Raw genomic sequence first — 19,574 nt, 5'->3', positions numbered from 1 at the left:
GCCTCCACCTTAGGCACTGAGAAGAACTTTGTTGCTGAGCAATGGAGCAACGCCGAGATAGGCAGAGCATCACCCTCAAGTGAGCTTGCCGGGTGGATTCGGTCAGGGAACTTGCGGCAGAGTCTGTCTCTGCCTCCCCTCTTCTCACTTAATGAAGAAAGGAAGAAAAGAAAAAAAAGGAGGGGGAAAAAAAAGACAGCACCCTGCCTCAAGTGAAGTTTACATGCTTCCTCCTAGACTTCATCTGCAAGGTAAAGAGACAGGAAGCACGTGTGTTCTGCTACCCTGACACAAATGGCTTTCTCACGCAACATAAAACTTTTCTACAGCAACCAGGACTGGTGTTTAAGTATCGGTAAGACACAATGTTTTTAATTTCACAACTTAGAGAGCACAGTTTAATGCTTCATAACAACGTAAACAAAAGTTAGGCCAAGCACTGCAACAAATTGGGAGGGGGAGAACGGCTTCCCCCTGCGGTATATACTCCAGGTTTGTGTGGGAATATATAGCTAACAAACCGGCTGGCTAAGGCCATAGAAACATATTTTCCCATGTTTTTGGTGGCTGATGCCGGTCTCTTCTGACAAAGATGTGTTAACACTGGGTGCACCGAATCACATCTCTTTCCCAGGACCAGTCTGGAAAACTCGGCTCTTATCTCTTCCTCGATATTTGAGTCTTATTTTTGCCTTGATGTCTTTTTGGTGGTGTCATAAGCACGAACGATTTCTTCTTGACTGACAGCTCCATGCTCTTCTTGAGAGAAGGCATACCCATCTGAAAGAAGCACACAGGAGGAAGTGGGTAAGGGTTAAACTGGGGGAGCATTTTAGGGTTGGAAGAAGCTGCTTTTGGGGAGGCTGCAGCTGAGCTTCCACACATGGGCCTCGCCAGCCTGGGGCCGGTGGGGGCCTGAGACGGGGAGCCCGTAACCCAGAAGGGGAGCGGGGCAGTGTGGGTATGGTGGCAGGACGCAGCCCAGTGGGCCAGGTCCCCGGGATTCTGGCTGCTGATCCCGGGATGGGATCAGGCTCTGAAAGGTGGTCTCCCATTTAGGGGGCTGCAGTGGGTCGATGGTTCATGTCTACACTTTCCCACCACCAATCCAGTCATTCTGCTCTGGAAATGTTCCCATGCATCTGAAGCTGCAGGCCGGCTGGGTAATTTATGACGCTGTAAACATACAGGAAAAACATGCAACATGCTTATAGTGAAAGCTGGCAGAGGGCATGTGATGCCTGGAGAGGTACTGTGTTTAAACTGGGCTGATTTGGGCTGGTAATAGGAAATTACAGTGGGTTTATTTTTGTGAAAACAAAGAAAAAGACCACAAGATAAAGTCAAGAGAAATTTAATGACTGGCCCTATGGCCACAGGAAGACTGGTTCTTACAATCGGTTCCAATAATAACTATAATAATAGTAGTAGCAACAGCTAACAATTACTAAACACCATGTGTATCAGGCACTGTCCTGTGTACTGTATACAAATAGCTCATTTATTCTTATTAGCAGCCCTATGAGATAGGTGCTAGTAGTCTTTCCATTTCACAGATGGGAAAAATGAGGCATGAGGTGATTTCATGACCTGCCCAAGGTCAGACACCTAGTGAGTGGCGGAGTTTGGAGCCAGACCCAGGCAGGGTCTCTGCAGGGCCCACACTCTTCTGCACCACCAGTTCTGGAAAAGTTTTAGCATTAGTGAGCCCAAAGTGGGGCTTTCCTTCTGAACTGTTTCTTTCTGCAAATGGAACATTTACAAGAGTCCTTTTGTTGGCTAACCATTCTGGTCCAGGGGTACAGAAAAGTCTCACCGCTGGATGAAACATTCTGACCAAAAACAACACAGTAAAAAGCCTGACAACTGTGAGCCCCATCTGTGCACAGTTATGACTGATCGACAGAGCTATTAGTTACTTGTCAGTCTTTAAAGGAGAAAAAGAAATTAGAAATTCTGCCCATGGATCATCTCCTGGATTGTTAATTATTTTACTCAGACATTTGGTTTAAAAAGGAGAGTTTCTGGAATATAAAGACATACAATAACAATGTATAAGAGAGTCTTTGAGGGGATGGGGAAGAGACTTCAATAGATTCTCAGGTGACTTCTTACTCTGTGTCTGCCCATAAACTCAGAGCGTCTGTCTCTGGGTCAGCTTCCCCATTCCGGGAAGCATGCCTTCCAGCACCCCCTGAAAAAAACCCAAGGGCTCAGGAGGGCCACCTTGGGAGGCCAGAGCTGGTCTCCAGAGATGGGCTGGGGGCCAACTGAGGACACGGCTGGGCAGCAAGAAGTGGACAGGAGTGAAGGCAGAACAAGGAGCGATCCAGAACAGACAGCAGTCTTCCACAGGGGACTTGTCTGTTTGCTTACCTCCATCTCTAACAGAATCAAACCCGCAAACACTGTGTGTGGCAGCCAGAGGAGGCAGCCGCCCCCAGGCCAGCATGAGCCCCACCTAGCGGGGCACTGAATAGGCTTTCTGAAGCAGAAAGGCGACTCACTGCTTTGGAGGCTACACAGAATCTGAAGAGGAAACACCCCTCTCAATCTGGTTCCCCTTAGAGCTCATAGTGTCCAGAAGTGCTTGATCAGAAACAGCCAGGGCCCAGGAAACCTCCATTGTCCAGCTTCTGTGGGGTGACTCCTCTCCTGACCCCTAGTCTCCCTTCCCCTCCCCGCCCCCCCCCCCCCCATGGTGCTGGGCTGCCAGACTGTCCAGCATGAGTGCTCTTTGCATGGAATCTCCACTGCAGTCCCAGAAGACACACCTTTCCTTGGGTTGTTTTTAAAGCAAAATCTAGCAAATAACTGTCTCCCCCCAGAAGAAGACTGCAGTGAGGTCAGCTTGGACAATTTTCATTCTCCAGTCTTTTAAAGTCAATGTCTCTAGTAAACACCTGATGTCTTTGCAGGAATGACAGCCCTGCCACAGCTCTGTGCCACCCCAGGTAGGTGCTTCTCAACCCGACAGAAATGGTTCTGGTTCCAAGGAATGTAAACACCTTGTAAGTAAGGGTGCTTCATGAACCCTTCTGGGCCAGGATTGACTTTGGAAGTCTCCGCCCTGAAGATGGCTTTCCCAGTCTGCTCTGCTGTCATCATGGACTCTGGACCCAGGGCTGAGGCACTGGGGGCACAAGGGGCTGGTTCTGATCCTTGCTTGGCACTAACTTGATCCAAGTACTATGGGCTCTCTAAGTTGTCTGGGTCTCCTCGGTTGACATTTTTGTAAAACAAGCAACCTGGACCAAGCGAAGCCCAGGTTCCCACAGCTCTGGTCCTCCCTATGGCCACTGGGGCTTGTCCTGACTGACTGTCCACAGGCCACAGAACCCTCACCTCTGTTCGGGGCTATCTGACACTAGGCACAACAGGGGAGTCCCCTACCTCCAGGCCAGAAAAGAAAGGAGCCTGTCTCAACAATCCGTCCAGATAGAACAACTGCTACCTATCTTTTTTGGATGTGGTTTTTTTTTTTTGGGGGGGGGGCAGGATAGTAAAGGGTTGAAAGGGACTCCTTGAGGCAGAAACATTGTTTGAGAGTATTCTTTCAGGAAAGGCACCTTAGCATTTGTAATTGTCCATTCCCTATTCAAGTGGAAGGAGCAAAACTCTGGCCTTTTATTTATTCATCTCCAGCCTGTTCTTTTGCTTGTAGCGGGATGGCGCCATCAGCTTCTGTCTGCCTCACCAGCACGAGGCCTTCCGGGGGATTACTCAGCCACACGGTTACCAGCAGAAGAGATGGCAAACGGGGCTCCTGGTCCAACAGCAAATCTCTTCGTTCAGGGAAAGCAGAGCATCCAGAGGTTACTACCAAGTGGTTTCTCTGCCAGTTTCCATTAGCTACATCTGCCATCATGTTTACAAAATGCTGTGCACTAAGATTTTCTGAATCAGACTTTCTTAACGTCACCTGAGACCTAACGTGGACTTTGCAATTCAAGAATGAAAGGAGGATGACCCTGTGAGTGGAGGTGTCTCCCTGGCTCTCAGATAAAATATTTTCCTCTTAGAAACCAGGCCTGGTGGGAGTTAGAGTCACAATGGAAGAAGTTTTAGTGAGCCCAAAGTGGGACCTGCCTCCCCATCCTGACAAAGACACATCATCAGTTCACCAGTTTCTGCCTAATGGGCATTAAACTGCCCCTGGCATCCAAACAGGGAGCCCGGAGGAAGCCTTTAGCTCTTAGTACTTCCCACTTTCATTCATCTTTCAGGAAGTCCTGACAGCTGTAGAGTACTAAGGCGGCCTGGAGAAAGTGCACAGTGGACACAGCTTGTGGACTCTCCCTGACTGGGCCCACAACAGCTAGAATCTGAGGATAGAACACGGTAGGTGAAAGGAGATGGAAAAGGAGGTGAACTCCTTAGTTATTTTGACTAGTCCTGGTAGAACATTTCATGAAGTTCATAAAAATCATGACATTTAATTTCATTATTTTGGAATAAAACTCCCCTTGAATATTACTCTTTTGCAGCTGAGCGCTGATAACATCTTAATGAAAGTAGCAGTTCCCTGCCTGGAAAAATATTCCTAAAAAGAGCAGTAGAAATGGGTATTCAACCATGTAGGAAATGACCTCCATTACAAATACTGTGCTGGTGGCTCACAAGGAATTGAAATACTTCCAAGATTAGAGTTCCTTCCTCCCCAGTTTCCTGGGAAGACTGAGGCCCAAGACAGCTGAGGGACAGACCCAGGAGGGCAAGCAGGGCCCAGACAAGCTATGAAGAACTTCTCACGTGCCAGGAGTGGTTCTAACTGACGGATGGATTTCTCTAGTTGTTAATGACAGAAACATTCTACTATCAACCAAGTTCTTACTGCTCATTTCTGGGTGTTTTTAAAATGTGGTATGATTTTAGAAGCTTTTTGATCTTCTGTTTAGAATTTTTTTTGTCCTTGAACATACTGAGAGTTCAGCAAAATGTTCAGTAGTTGTTTTAAGACACTGTACGACCCTCCCACAGAAGTTCTCACTTGGTCTTTGATCTGCATAGTTGACTCTTCAACAGTATCGGTTTGACCGGTGTGGGTCCACCTCTATGTACATTTTTTCAATGAGTACTGTAGATGTTTTTCCTCTTCCTTACAATTTTGTTAATAACATTTTATTTTCTCTAGCTTATGTTATTGTAAGAATACTGAATCTAATACATACAACATACAAAATGGGTGTTAATCAGTGATTTATGTTACCAGTGAAGTTTCTGGTCAACAGTAGGGGTAGGCTATCTTAAGTAGTTAAGTTTTGGGGGAGTCAAAAGTTATATGTAAATTTGCAACTAGGGTCAGCACCCTATCTCCCACATTGTTCAGGGTCAACTGTAGATATGTTGCATATAGTTTTTGTATGGTTACTTTGAAACATACAAGCAGCATAGCTCCTGGGAGTGAAACTGGTTTGGAAAGAAGTTCATACTTGCTCTGTGTCTGGCACAGGGCAGGTACGTTACGTACACCGCCATGAAGCATCGTAGGACTAAGCAAGCTTACATTAGTATAATTATGTTTTGCCCAGAGAATAAAATAGAAGTTTAGAGAAATATATAAATTGCCCAGTTACTCAGCAAGTGGTGAAAAAAGAAATAGTAATACCTAATGTTTATTGGACTCTGTATTGTCAGGCACTATTCTAGGCTCTTTCCGGTCTCACTGAACCCTCCCAACAACCGCAAGTAGGCTCTTGTATCATCTATATTTTATGGATGTAGAAACAGAGAGGTTAACTTGCCTAAGATCACAAAAATGTGGCCGAGCCAGGACAGGACCCCAGGTGGATGGTCTCACATACCTCATTCCTTGGACTTCCTGCTAAGCCTCTTGACTTGACCTCTCTCTTGGATCAGAGACACCAGAGCTGTAATCTAGAGCCCTGGGCTGTGTGAACCAGTTACTGGCCTGACCTGAGCCTCTGCCAGCTGCTCTGGGGGCTAATACCGCCCACCTCCTGGGGCAGTGGGGCACTCAAGGACATGCTAAGCAGGCCCCACGAAGCTGGCCTCAGGCCTCTTTCCCTCCTGTTGATACTCAGTGGGAAAGAGAGAGAGGAAGTGGGTTATTGAGAGGCATGAGATTCTACCCCTTCCCTTCTCTCTCTTTTGAGAAGGTCTGCGAAGATCTGTTGACATGTGGAGCTCAATTAAACTCAACATAGGTCCTTGAATACCTGTCCTATGGATACAATGAGTATTTTCCTTCAGCTGTTCTTAGTCTACCAGTTGTTTCCTTCTTATTTTCTTAGCAGGAGAAAAGGAAGCAGGAAGCAGGCATGAGCTGAAAAGATGACGTGTGTGTGTGTGTGTGTGTGTGTGTGTGTGTGTGTGTGTGTGAGAGAGAGAGAGAGAGAGAGACAGAGAGAGAGAGACAGAGAGAGAGCATGGGCTGGAGAGAGAGGCGGATTTCAGAGAAGCAGGGGCCACGAGGGTACAGGCCTCCACACAGGGAAACCTGCACTCTAACAGTACCCCTCAGCTGGCCCCCCAATGACTGGAGTGCTAAGGTAAGCCCACAGCCTCCCCAAGAGCTCTGGAACCCCATGTGCCTTTCCTGGCCTCCGCTGCTTGCTCCTCGGGGTCCTGTGCATGCCTGGGACCTCTGTGCAGGTCATGCCCCTTTGGCAGAAACTAGGAGTGGGGCACCAGTGCCAGGAATGGCACAGCCTTCCTGGGAAAAGCACAGAGACATTTTTTCCCAGTGATTGGCATTGTTTTAATAAATATACCAATATTAAATAAATATTAAATAAAACCCTGCATATTGCTATCTTTGGGGGAAACAATTCTAAAGTATTATCACTTCAACCTCAGAAAAAAATGCTGTTGGGAAACTGACAGAGGATCTTCACCACATCAGGATTTTAAGTTTAAGGACTTTGTCATTCAGGCATTTGATTGGGTCCCAGGGAACTTCCTATATGCAAGCTGTACTTGCCTCAGGCCAAACACACGGATCCCACCTCCATAAGGAGCTCCAGCCTGGCAGCTGTCTTCTTCCCTATTAACAGTGCCCAAGCCTTCATTAAGCCCTTCACCTTCCCTGCGAAGGTCAGGTCTCGCCGGCCTGAGGAGGCTGGCTGTGGGACACTTACGTGGGACGCTCTGCTGTTGGAGTGAACTTCCTTGGAAGAGAGTGGGTGGGGTCTTTCTGCTGAGCCTTTTCAACAAGCGATCCTGCTCATTCATCCTGCAGGTAAATCAAACACGGTTAGCCTCTGATTCCCATGGACACCTCTCAGAGGCACCTGCCAAATGACTTCAGGTTGTAAAGTGAAACAGGCGGGAGTGGGGGCTGGGGGAGAGGGGAGTTTCCTTCCCCGCGTCAGGAAGAGTGTCCAGTTTCGCAAGCTGCCCCATTGTTGACTTTAGATGCTATCTCGACATTTGGAGTGCACAGCTATCCCTTCTGAAAGGCCCACTGTTTTCAGTTCCTCCACACACAATGCCTCTGAACTCTGCCTTTCTCTATAAGAGCTCTTTCATACCGGGCAAACTCTCAGCTTCCCAGAACAGCCTTGAAGGGGTGATCTATCTCTATCATAAAGGTCTTAAAAGCACTCCCAACTGCAGCCACTTTTTGCCAAGCCCATAAACTGTACCAGGACCAGAGCCTTGCCCAGGTCCCTCCCAGCAAGAGACAGGCTTCTTTCTACAGACCCTCATTCTTATTTTAAACCACAATAAAAATCAAGGTGAGTTTTCTTTGAACACTCAGGATTAGGAGCGTTTCCTACCTCTCCTGAAATCACTCCCTCTACGGTTGCCACAGCTGTGAACAGACAGGGAGGTATCCAGGACAGCTGTCCTCATTCTTATAAACCTAAGTGGGTGTTTGAAAAATGTCAAGGTGGGTCAAAGTGCTTTGATTTCTTATCTTCAGGAGGTCACTCTGCTTGCTCCCAAAGACATTTTGGGGGTACAGGAGTTTGCCAGTGCCCTCCATGATGGGGTGAATCATGTTCCCCCACATATGCTGAAGTCCTAACCTTCCCCTACCTCAGAATGTGACTGTACCCTAAGATAGGGTATTTAAAGAGGTGAGTGTGTTAAAATGAGGCCCTTCGGGTATAGGCCTGAATCCAGAATGACTGGTGTCCTCATGAGGACAGACTAGGACACAGACATGCAGAGGAGAGACCATGTGAAGACAAAGGAAGAAGGCGGATATCTACAAGCTAAGGAGAGGGGCCTGGGGAGGAACCAACCCTGACGACAGCTTGACCTTGACTAGCAGCCCCCAGAAGTGTGAGACGATAACTTCCTTTCGTCTAAGCCTCCCAGTTGGTGGTAGTTTACTATGGCAGCAAATGCACCCCTGATCTGCTATTTATGGGAGCTTGAAGGTTTTTTAAGAAGCTGCAGTTGCTTGTGATCCGCAGCACCTCCTCGTACTCCCTGCCCACGGGCCTCAAGCCTGAGGAGGACCTTCTCCTGACCAGAGTCAACGTTACAGCTCCCCCAGGGGTCTTTGAAGGTGGAGCAGCACCCAAAGTACTTTCAATAGTTCCATGAGCTGAAGTTCACTTTACACTTGGGTTTCTAGAAGAGAGCGTTTTCTGATTCTTTTGGTTGAAAGCACACTGTTTAATTAATTCATCACCAATTAAGGGTGAGCCTGAGCTAGCTAAGCTTGGCAAAGTGTCTGATGGCTTAAAACACTTCCTATCCCTTCACTCTGGCTTCCCTTCCCTCTCATATCCTTTTCTTCCAAGGGCTAAATTGGGCCTTGCTGAGCAATGCAGGACCGCAGGGCTGAGCAGATGAGGAGAGAGCCTTTGAGTACGCGGGCCCTCTGTGTGGCTGCAGTCACCCTACCATCTGCGGTTCCCTGTGCTGGCTAGTTTCAGGACTTTGGTACTGTAACAAAGGGCCATCCTTCCATCTGACCCTGGAAGGCACTGTGTGTAGAAGGGTTCCCTGAGGGCTGGACTGCAGGGTCCCAGGGCATCTTTCTCAGCCTCCCTCATTGGCAAGGTGCTCTTTGCAGAAACCCAGGGGATAGGCACAAGGGTTATGCCTATCCACCAGGCCCATCTTCTGCCCTGCTCCTCCTTGGGTCCCTCTAACATTTCAGGTCCAGGAGCTCCTCCTAGTGATGGGGCTTATCAGAATGTCACAGAACCATGTAGGTGGGAGGGGGTTTGAAATCCCACATCTCCTCTTGCTGGATGAGGAAACAGACTCAGCTGTGCTTAATAAGAAACTTTGCTGGCAGGGCTCTTGCCCCTGCCTCTGTGCTAGGCAGATGTGTCCAATTCCCTTGCTGTATACTTTTCTTTTTTTTCTTCTTCTTTTTTTTTTCCTGAAGCTGGAAACGGGGAGAGACAGTCAGACAGACTCCCGCATGCGTCCGACCGGGATCCACCCGGCACGCCTATCAGGGGCGACGCTCTGCCCACCAGGGGGCGATGCTCTGCCCCTCCGGGGCGTCATTCTGCCGCGACCAGAGCCACTCTAGCGCCTGGGGCAGAGGCCAAGGAGCCATCCCCAGCATCTGGGCCATCTTTGCTCCAATGGAGCCTTGGCTGCGGGAGGGGAAGAGAGAGACAGAGAGGAAGGGGGGGGTGGAGAAGCAAATGGGCGCTTCTCCTATGTGCCCTGGCTGGGAATCGAACCCGGGTCCCCTGCACGCCAGGCCGACGCTCTACCGCTGAGCCAACTGGCCAGGGCCCTTTTTCTTCTTTTTTAAAATAATGAAATATTTCAAACTCACAGAAACAGTCAGAAACCAGTATAGTGAGTATGCACCAACCCACTCAGCTTTAGCAAATTGTAGCACACCCTTAGACCCCACGCTTCAGAGGGACCCACCCCATCCGCAGCCCTTCCTTCCACATAGTGAGGGGTCCAAGGAGCCAAGGAGACAGGTCTACCTGAAGCCCACGTCTGTTTCCCACCCCAGGTATTTGGAACCCTAGAAGTTCCTTCTCAGTGACCCCCAAACTGGCACACAAAAGACCTCCTTGCTAGCTCCATTTCCCTAGAAGTAGGACAGATAGCCAGTGTCTACACTCTACTCTAGGTCTGTAGGAGTAGGAAGGCATGGTTTCTGCAGAGGACATATAGTCTGGGATGCCCCACACATGTGCACACGTCCGCTCCCAGTGCAGGGCAGAGCTGGCACTGGCAACTAACTCTTCCCCGTGCCACCCCTTTCTGGCTCAGACCTCCCAAGACTGAGAACCACCAAGCACTGCCATCTTTATGAAGGTATATTCATCAAGGGACATAGCTGTCTGTTAGGCTGATTTATAACTTTTGCATACTTATATGTGGCAGGTGCTTCCCATGTATCATAGTGCACCAAGTCCCACAATGTCAGGAGTGGGCCTAGTTGTGAGGATTACTATATTTCCCCATGTATAAGACACTCCCATGTATAAGACACACCTTAATTTTGGGGCCTGAAATTTGAAAAAAAATATATTACATAAAGTTATTGAACTCAAGTTTTATCCATCATAAAACTCCTCATCACTGTCAAAACTCCCACCCATTAACTTGTCCTTATCTGTGTCTGATGACGAATCACTATCTTCAACAATGAGCACAAAAACAAGCACGGAAAGCGGGAGATGCAAGTAAAAATACTATAACCTTTGTATAAGATGCACCCAGTTGTTAGACCCCAAATTTTTTGAAAAAGGGTGCTTCTTATACATGGGGAATACTTCAGATTTTAACAACATAATAAAATCCCACATATAAAGTCCTTTTAGACTCCCCTCTGAATCCATCTTCTCCCTTCTATTAATATTATAATAAAGTTAGAAACAATCTGTCCCCCATATTTCCCACTTTTGTTCTGTGTGCATGCATTCACTCATATATCATTATTTAAAAATATGTCTCAATGGAATCATGTATTTATGCTTCCAATCCATCACATTTGCACTTTCTCCTTCTTTTCTCCTTTCTTGCTTTCTTTGCATTATCTGCTTAAGTAGAGGACAAGCTAACCTTGTCTTTCCCTCCAGACACTTGTAATTCTCTTTTCTTTGGTATTGTACAGTTTTATTATAGCACTGAGAATGACTAGGTGTAGATTTCTTGTTATATCCTGCTCAGCAGTCATTCAGAAAATGCAAGTCAAAGAGATAACACTTAACATTTACTAGGGTGGCTATAACAATAATAATAATAATGCCTGAAAAGCTGAACATAAGAAATCTTGGAGAGAATGTTTAACTGGAACCCTAGTTCATGACGTGGAACCCTATGGTGCAGCCATAGTTCTTCAGTAAGGTCAACAGGAAGCTACTAAATCAGTCAGAAATTCCACTCCTAGGTGTACACCCAAAAGAATTATAAACAGACTCAAACAGATACTTGTACACCAATATCTGCAGCAGCATTATTCACAGTAGCCAAAAGATGGAAACAATCTGGATGTCTATCAATTGATGAAAAAAAAAAAAGTTGTATATCTACACAGTGGAGTATCATGCAGCCATGAAAAGAAATGAAGTAAAGATATATGTTACATTTATATTTCAAGGATAAGCCTTGAAAACATTATGGTAAGTGAAAGAAACCAAGCCAAAAAGGCCATGTGTTGCATGATTCCATTCATATGAAATGTCCAGAATAGAAAAATATGTAGAGACAGAAAGAAGAGTAGTGGTTGCCAGGGATTGTAGGGGGGGGCAGAGGCAGGGGCTGGGAATGAGGGGTGACTGCCTAATGCATACAAGGTTTCCTCTGGGGGATGAGCTATATTGTAGAACTAGACGGTGATGATGTTTCCACAACACTGTGATGTACTAAAGGCCACTGAATTGCATACTTTAAAATGGTAAATTTTATATTATATAAACTTTACCAGTGTTTTTAAAAAAAGAAAGTTCAATTAAAAAACAAAAAGGAGGGGGAAAGGGTCCTGAATTAAGGTACATTCCTTCCCATCACGTGAACTATTAGTTTATTTCTCCAGTGGTGGAGGGATGTTAGAGAAGTACTTTCTTTGATTTATTAATTTTTTTTCTATTCTAACTTAGCAGGTCTGCTGACTGGGACCTACAGATATGAAAGGTGCATGTAACAGACATTCACCAGAGGTGCACGTGCTCTTGGGGCCTCCCCGACAATAATGATGAAAGTCCGTCTCACCCAAGTCCTTACACCAGCTCTGTGTAGAAGCTGACATGAGGAGGTGGTGTGCTCCTGTCTCAAAAACTGAGCACTGTTAAGAAGGAGTGAAGAGCTGAGAAGCCTATGTTGGGAAATAATAAACTGTTATGTCCACAGTTCTATCAGGAGACCTATAATGCCGGTGGTCAAGGCCAGGCAGGTCCACACTGGATAAGGCAGACCTTAGAAAAACTGTGGAGCTGAAAAGCGTTGGGCCATTCTGTTTAATAAAATATCACAATGCAGACAAGCTCACAGGCAGGGGAAACTGCTTCTCAGACAAACAAACAGCAAAATGGCCCCTCACAGTGGTGGGCAGGCAATTGGTGCATCCACAATTTCCCCCCACCCCCAGCACAAGCGCCCATAGTCTTATATGGGCCATACACACGTGGTGCTGCCACCTGCTCACATACTAATCAAGCAAAGGGCTTGCAGCCAGTAAACCAGCGACAAGCCTAACACAGCTGCTCCACAAGGCTGTTCCTACAAAAACTGTACAGGTGTGACGGCTAAAACACAGGGGCATGGAGTATATAGCAAAAAACTGCAAATCTGTTTCTAAATCTTGTCAGTAGTTACAACTGGTAGGAATCGCAGCTCACACCTCAACAAATCCGAAAAGAAATCAGTAGTTTTAGAAACGTATTTTCAAATTAATGCTGGGCTGTCTTCAAAATGTAAATCTAATTGATTCCTCAAGAAAAAAGCTGGTCTAAAATTCCTTCCCTCCAGGGAAGGCCAAATATCTACCAACCTGTCAGAGTGTGAAAATTCTAGCCTATTTTAAAATTTTTATTTATTATGTTTTAGAGAGAGAGGAAGGAGGTAGAAAGAGAAAGAGAGAGAATGAGAGAAGAGAGAGAGAGAATGAGAGAGAAGAGAGAGAGAGAGAAACATCAGTCTGTTCTCATATGTGCTCTAACTGGGGATTGAACTAGCAACCTCTGTATATCTGGATGATACTCTAACCAACCGAGGTATCCAGCCAGGGCTGAGGCTATTTTTAGGATCTCTAGAAAATGAGAGATTTCACAGCCTCAATTGGTTAACTTATTTTGCTAATTATAATCTAAACATCAGGAAATGAGAACCTTTTGGGCCCGTGCATATTCCAGAACTACCTAGGCGTTTGTAGGATCAAAAACTTTACTATAGTTAAATACACTTATGCATAGGGTGGGGCAAACGTAGGTTACAGTTGTGAGTATGCAAAACATAGTTTATTTTAATATTATAATTTATTAAATATTGTATTGTTTTTCATATGAAAAATTGTAAACCTATGTTTGCCCCACCTTGTAATGAGGGACAATAACAAGATAAAACAAAACAAAGAAGGCTTTCCACTCAAACATTCCAGTAAGAGAAGAGTTATACCCTGGAGCCAGGAGCCCCTCATAAATTCTCTTCTATTAGGTGACAGTAAATTATTCTCCTCTTTCCTCTCTGCCAATTCATACAGAACCCATTTATAAAAACCTGACATCTGACTTAGTGTTTATGCTTCACTGATTGTGGGTGAGACCCAGTGCTGGAAACAAAGTTGCCTAAGACACGGACACCTGACAGCCGCTCTGCCTGTCAGAATGAAGCTCATGGTCAATAAAGTGATTGCACCATACAGACACATATTATGGTGCAAGGTGATGAGTGTAGAACGGAGACTGTATGAGGCTCAAAAGAGGTAAAAAGGAGGAGTGAAGAATTCAGAGGAAGTTCAGGAAGGCTTGAAGGAGAACTGACACTGGATCTGTGTACTGAGCAGGACTCCTTGCTGAGCATCCGGATGGAAACACAGGAGGAACAACAGGTTTCGTAGGAAAGACAGTGAGTCCTGGTTTGAACCAGAGACTTGGAGTTGCTTCTGAGTCCGTCGGGAGGCTATTGGACACCGGGTCTAGACAGGTCTGAGCGGAGATGCCACTGTGGATCCCTCAGCCTGTAGAAACCCATGGAGAGCAGGCAGGGTGAAGAGGCATGGGAAATGGTGATTCTTAGAAACAGCAACACGTCTGTGTGTTCAACTATAAGGTTCATTCTCCCATACAGACACCAAGTGTATATTTTCTCTGCATTTTCACCATACCTACTCTGGGCTGAGAGCAGAAGAAATGGTTACATATAAAATTACACTTGTGCTTTTTATTTACTGATTTGGGCTGTCACTCACTATCATATTTATATATGTCTCCAAAAGTTAATCTTGGCATTACTTGTTTTGGCATCTGTCACAATGCCCAGCACTGAGCTAAGGACAGAGTGAGTTTTCTAGCAGAAGCAAAGATATCTTTTTCACTTTTTTAAATTATGGAATCCCAAGTCTTTTCTAGACGAGGAAATCCACTGCAAATTCTAGAAGATATTGTGAGCAAGAAAACTTCCATAGCCTTTACAAAGATAGGATATTGCATTTTGTTAAGAAAACAATTCAGATTACATATAACAGCTGGAGGTCTGTCTGGCTGAGGACAACATAAGGTTCAAGGCTACCTAACTTAATACAAACTCTATTCCAAAAATAAAAAGATAGATTGCTGTAGTTCTCCCTGATTTCAAGTCTCCTTTGATCATCAAAACTAGGACCTGGAGGAAAGAAAGGCTCGTACTAGCACAGAACCCCATTCTCACCTAGAAGACATCAGCTGAGGCCAACTAGGGAATCTGAATTACCTGCTTCCGGCAGGAGGAAGGCTTTCATAAAGTCCTGTGTCACATAACACAATACCCAAAATGTGCAAATTTCACTTGAAAGTCACTTGTCATATCAAGAATCAGGAAGATCTCAAACTGCATGTTAAAAAAGAATCACACCTAGTCTGTAGATGCCAACATCAAGATGACAGAGATGGTGAAATAATCTGACAAAGATTTTAAAGCAGCCATGATAGAAATGCTTTGATGAAATTGTGACATGCTTCAAACAAATTAAAAAGAAACAACAACAAAAAACAAAGCCTCAGCGAAGAAGTAGAAGATATAAAGAAGAAACAACTGTAAGTTTTACAACTCAAAAATACAGTAACTGATGGGCCCTTGCCAGGTAGCTCAGTTAAAGCATTGTCCCAATACGCTAAGGTTGTGGATTTTATTTCAAGTCAGGGCACAAACAAGAATTAACCGATGAATGCATAAATTATTGGAGCAACAAATTGATGTTTTGCTCCCCCCCCCCCAGAAAAAGCAATCAATAAAAAATTACAATAACTGAATAAAAAGCTTAGTTGGATGAGTTCAATAGCAGAATAGAGGGGATAGAAGAAATGTTCAGTGAACTGGAAGGTAGAATAGTAGCAAAGGCTCAATCTAAATAACAGACAAAATAGACTGAAAAAAAAAACTATTAGAGCCTCAGGGATCTGTGGGAATATAACAGAAGACATAACATTCATTCTTCAATGTCCTAAGAGGAGAAGGGAAAAAGGATGGGGCTAAAAAAGCACTCATAGAAATAAAGGCTGAAAATTTCCCACATTTTGTGAGAGTCTTAAACCTATAGATTCAAGAAACTGAACAAATCCTATAAACATGAAGAAAAAAAAACCCCAAAGAAATCCAGGCTAAAGTAGATTATAATTAAATTTCTGAAAACTACAGACAAAGAAAAGATCTCAATATAGCAGCCAAAGTGAAATGACACTTTACCTATAGAAAAAAAGCAAATTCGAGTGACAATGGATTTCTCTTCAGAAAACACTGAGGCCAGAAATTGCATAATATTTTTTAAGTGCCTAAAGAGAAAAAAACTGTCAGCTCAGTGAAAATATCAGGAATGAAGAAAAAATCAAGACATTATCAAATAAAAGATAAACTAAGAGAATTTGTCACCATCAGAAGTAACTTACAGGAATAACTAAAGGAAGTTCTATAAATAAAGAGGAAATGATGAAAGAAAAACTCTTAGAATATCGAGAAAGAATAGAAAATGTGGTAAGCAAAACTATGAGCAAATACAATAGGCTTTTTCTTTCCTCCTGAATTCTCCAAATTATATCTGCCAAGTTCAAACAAAAGTTATACACTGTCTGATGTGCTTCTAAATGTATATGGAGAAAATATTATTATTATTATTAATTTCTTTTTAATTAAGTGAGAGGCAGGGAGGCACAGAGTCAAACTCCCACATATGCCCCAACTGGGATCCACCAGGCAACCCCTATCTGGGGCCCATCTGGGGCCGTTGCTCCATTGCTTGGCAACCAGCCATTTTGGCGCCTGAGGAGAGGCTATGGAGCCATCCTCAGCACCCAGGGCCAACTTGCTCATTCAAGCCATGGCTGTAGATGGGTGAGAGAGAGACAGAAAGAGAGAGAAGTGAGAAGGGGAGAGGTAGAGATAGGCACTTTTCCTGTGTACCCTGACTGGGAATTAAACCCAGGTCTTCCACACACCTGGCCAACACTCTACTGGGTGAGAAAATATTTAAGACAATTATACATATTATAAGTGGGGGTGATTAAAAAGATGTAAAGGAGGTTAGTTTTCCATACTGCACTCAAACTGGGAAAATGACATCAGCAGACTGTGATCAGTAATGTATACATAAAGTAATACTAGAACAACTCATAAAAAGCTATATTAAGAGACACACTCAAAAATACAATAAATTAAAATAAAATTTAAAAAAATGTTCACATAACCCACAAGAAAGAAAAAGAAAACAGAAAATGAAAAAGGAAATAAAACCTCAAAACACAAAAGATAAAAGAGTTGGCTTAAACTCTGAGATATCAATATTAAACGTAAATGGTCTATACACCAACTGAAAGTCACAGATTAGCAGAGTGGATTAAAACACATGACCTAATTGCATGCTATCTATAAGAAACTCACTTCAAATATAGTGATCTAGGAAGACAAAATAAAAAGATGGAAAAGGATATATCATAAGAATGTTAATCAAAGGAAAGTAGAAGTAACTAGATTAATATCAGATAAAATAGAATTTAGAGCAAGAAAAATTACCAGATACAGTGAAGGACATTATATAATGACAAAAGGGTCAATCCACTCAGAACACATAGCAATCCTAAATGTCTGTGTACCAAGCAATAGATCTGCAAAATACATGAAGCAAAAATTGATAGAATTGAAAAAAGAAATAGAGAAATTCACAATTATAGTTAGATCCTTCAACATTCCTCTCTCTAAAATTGATAGTACAAACATATAGGAAATCAAAGAACTCCCAAACACCATTACTCAAAAGAATTGAATCAATATTTTAGAATACTCGATTCAATAAAAGCAGAATATACACTCTTTCCAAGTGCACAAGAAGCATACCCAGAAAGACCACATCCTGGGCCATAAAACAAACCTCAACAAATTTAAAAGCATTGAAACCATTGAGAGTTCATTCTCCTAACACAATGAAATCAAGGTAGAAATCAATAGTAGATAATAGGAAAATCTTCAAACACTTGGGAACTAAACAACACACTTCTAAATAATCCATAGGTCAAAGGGAAAGTCTCAAGAAAAAATTTTAAAGAGTTAAAATAATTAAAAATAAGAATACATCAAAATTTTTAGGACATAGTTAAATTATTGCTGAAAGGGAAATTCATAGCAGTAAATGCATACATTAGAAAAAAAAAAGTCTCAAAGCAATAATTTAATTTCCCAGTTGAAGAAACTTAAAAAAGAAGAGCAAAAGAAAGCAAGCTGAAATAAGTAAATAATAAAGAGCAGAAATCAGTGGGCTAAAAACAGAAAAACCATAGAGAAAATCAATGAAATAAAAAGCTTGCTATTTGAAAAGAACAATACAATTAACAAACCTCCAGCAAGACTTACAAAAAAGGGGAAAATATATAAATTAGTACCAACATTAGGAATAAAATGGGATATTACTACAGACCCCACAGACATTAAAAGATAATTGGGGACCAGGGCAAACAATTCTATGCACATGAATTTGATAGCTTAGTTGAAACGAACCAATTCCTTGAAAAACAGCAACTTAAAAACTCACAAATTTGAAATAATTGACTATTTCTTGAACTATTAAGCAAATTAAATTCATAATTTAAAAATCCTCCAAAAAATAAATGTTTAGGCCCAGATGGCTTCACTGGAGAAATCGACCATATATTTATTTATTTAAAGAAGACATTAATTCTATATGTTCTCTTCCAGAAAAGTGATGAGGAAGGGACACTTTCTAATTCATTTATGATGCCAGTATAACCCTGATACAAAAGCCATACAAAGATATTACAAATAAATAAAACCATAGTCCAATATCACTCATGAATACAGATGCAAAATTTCTAAATGAAATATCAGTAAATGTAATTCAGCAATATATAACAAGAATTATATAAATGATCAAGTGGAGTTTATGTCAGGGCTTCAAGGCTGGTTCAATATTCAAAAATCAGTCAATGTAATGCACAATATTAAGACATTAAAGAGGGGCAAATCACATGATCCTATCAGCTGACGCAAATAAAGCAACATTTTACAAGATTTAGTACCCATTCGTGATTTTAAAAAACAAGACCTTGTAGCAAATTGGGAATAGAGGGGACCTTCCTCAATTTGCCAAAAACAATTACAAAAAATGTTCAACTAACACCATACTTTACGATGAAAGACTGAATGCTTTCCCACTAATAATAGAAACAAGGCAAATATGTCCATTCTTACCACTCTTAGCAACAGAGTGCTGAAAGTTCTAACCATTGCAATAGGCAAGAAAATAAAAGACATTTGGATCATAAAGAGGAATAAAGCACTCCTATTTTCATCTAAAATGATTGTCTAGAAAATACCAAAAATTATAAATATGAAAAAAGCCACACATTTACATATAAAACTCCCAGAATGAATAAGTGAGTTCAGCAAGGTTGCATAATATAAGACCAATATACAGAAATCAATTGTATTTCTATATAATAGCAATGAACACATGCTTCCTAAAATTAAAAATACAGTGCAATTTAGGATTGCTCAAAAAATGAGATACCATATTTTTTGCTCCATAATACACACTTTCCCCCCCAAAAAAGTGGAGGGGTAGGCCCTGGCTGGTTGGCTCAGTGGTAGAGTGTCGGCCTAGGGTGCAGGAATCCTGGGTTCGATTCCCAGCCAGGGCACACAGGAGAAGCGCCCATCTGCTTCTCCACCCCTCCCTCTCTCCTTCCTCTCTGTCTCTCTCTTCCCCTCCCGCAGCCAAGGCTCCATTGGAGCAAAGATGGCCTGGGCACTGAGGATGGCTCTGTGGCCTCTGCCTTAGGTGCTAGAATGGCTCTGGATGTAACAGAGCGACACCCCAGAGGGGCAGAGCATCGCTTCCTGGTGGGCGTGCCGGGTGGATCCCGGTCGGTCAGGCGCATGCTGGGAGTCTGTCTGACTGCCTCCCCATTTCCAGCTTCCGAAAAATGAAAAAAAGAAAAGAAAAGAAAAAAAAAGTGGAGGGGTAAATGCCT

At 43.3% G+C, this 19,574-nt stretch overlaps 1 protein-coding gene and 1 non-coding gene across 5 annotated transcripts in view; one reads left to right on the top strand and one right to left on the bottom strand.

Annotated features, from left to right (window-relative positions):
• Positions 1-368: 368 nt before the first annotated feature.
• The window catches only part of ATP8A2 (ATPase phospholipid transporting 8A2), a 759,627-nt gene continuing 740,421 nt past the window's right edge, over positions 369-19,574 (bottom strand). For all 4 annotated transcript variants that reach the window (XM_066258319.1, XM_066258318.1, XM_066258317.1 and 1 more), the window contains exons 36-37: positions 7,101-7,195; positions 369-780 (exon numbers count right to left, since the gene is read on the bottom strand). In XM_066258319.1, coding sequence (XP_066114416.1) covers positions 683-780; positions 7,101-7,195 — 193 coding nt within the window. In that variant the 3' untranslated portion in view covers positions 369-682. The remainder of the gene's footprint in view (positions 781-7,100; positions 7,196-19,574) is intronic.
• On the top strand, positions 19,166-19,241 carry TRNAP-AGG (transfer RNA proline (anticodon AGG)). The gene has a single exon. It is a non-coding gene; the product is annotated as a tRNA-Pro (tRNA).

The sequence above is a fragment of the Saccopteryx bilineata genome, chromosome 2, assembly GCF_036850765.1.
Source record: "Saccopteryx bilineata isolate mSacBil1 chromosome 2, mSacBil1_pri_phased_curated, whole genome shotgun sequence".
In the NCBI taxonomy this organism is placed as follows: domain Eukaryota; kingdom Metazoa; phylum Chordata; class Mammalia; order Chiroptera; family Emballonuridae; genus Saccopteryx; species Saccopteryx bilineata.
Note: the sequence above shows the minus strand (reverse complement) of the source record. Positions and strands in the feature narration are given on the sequence as shown.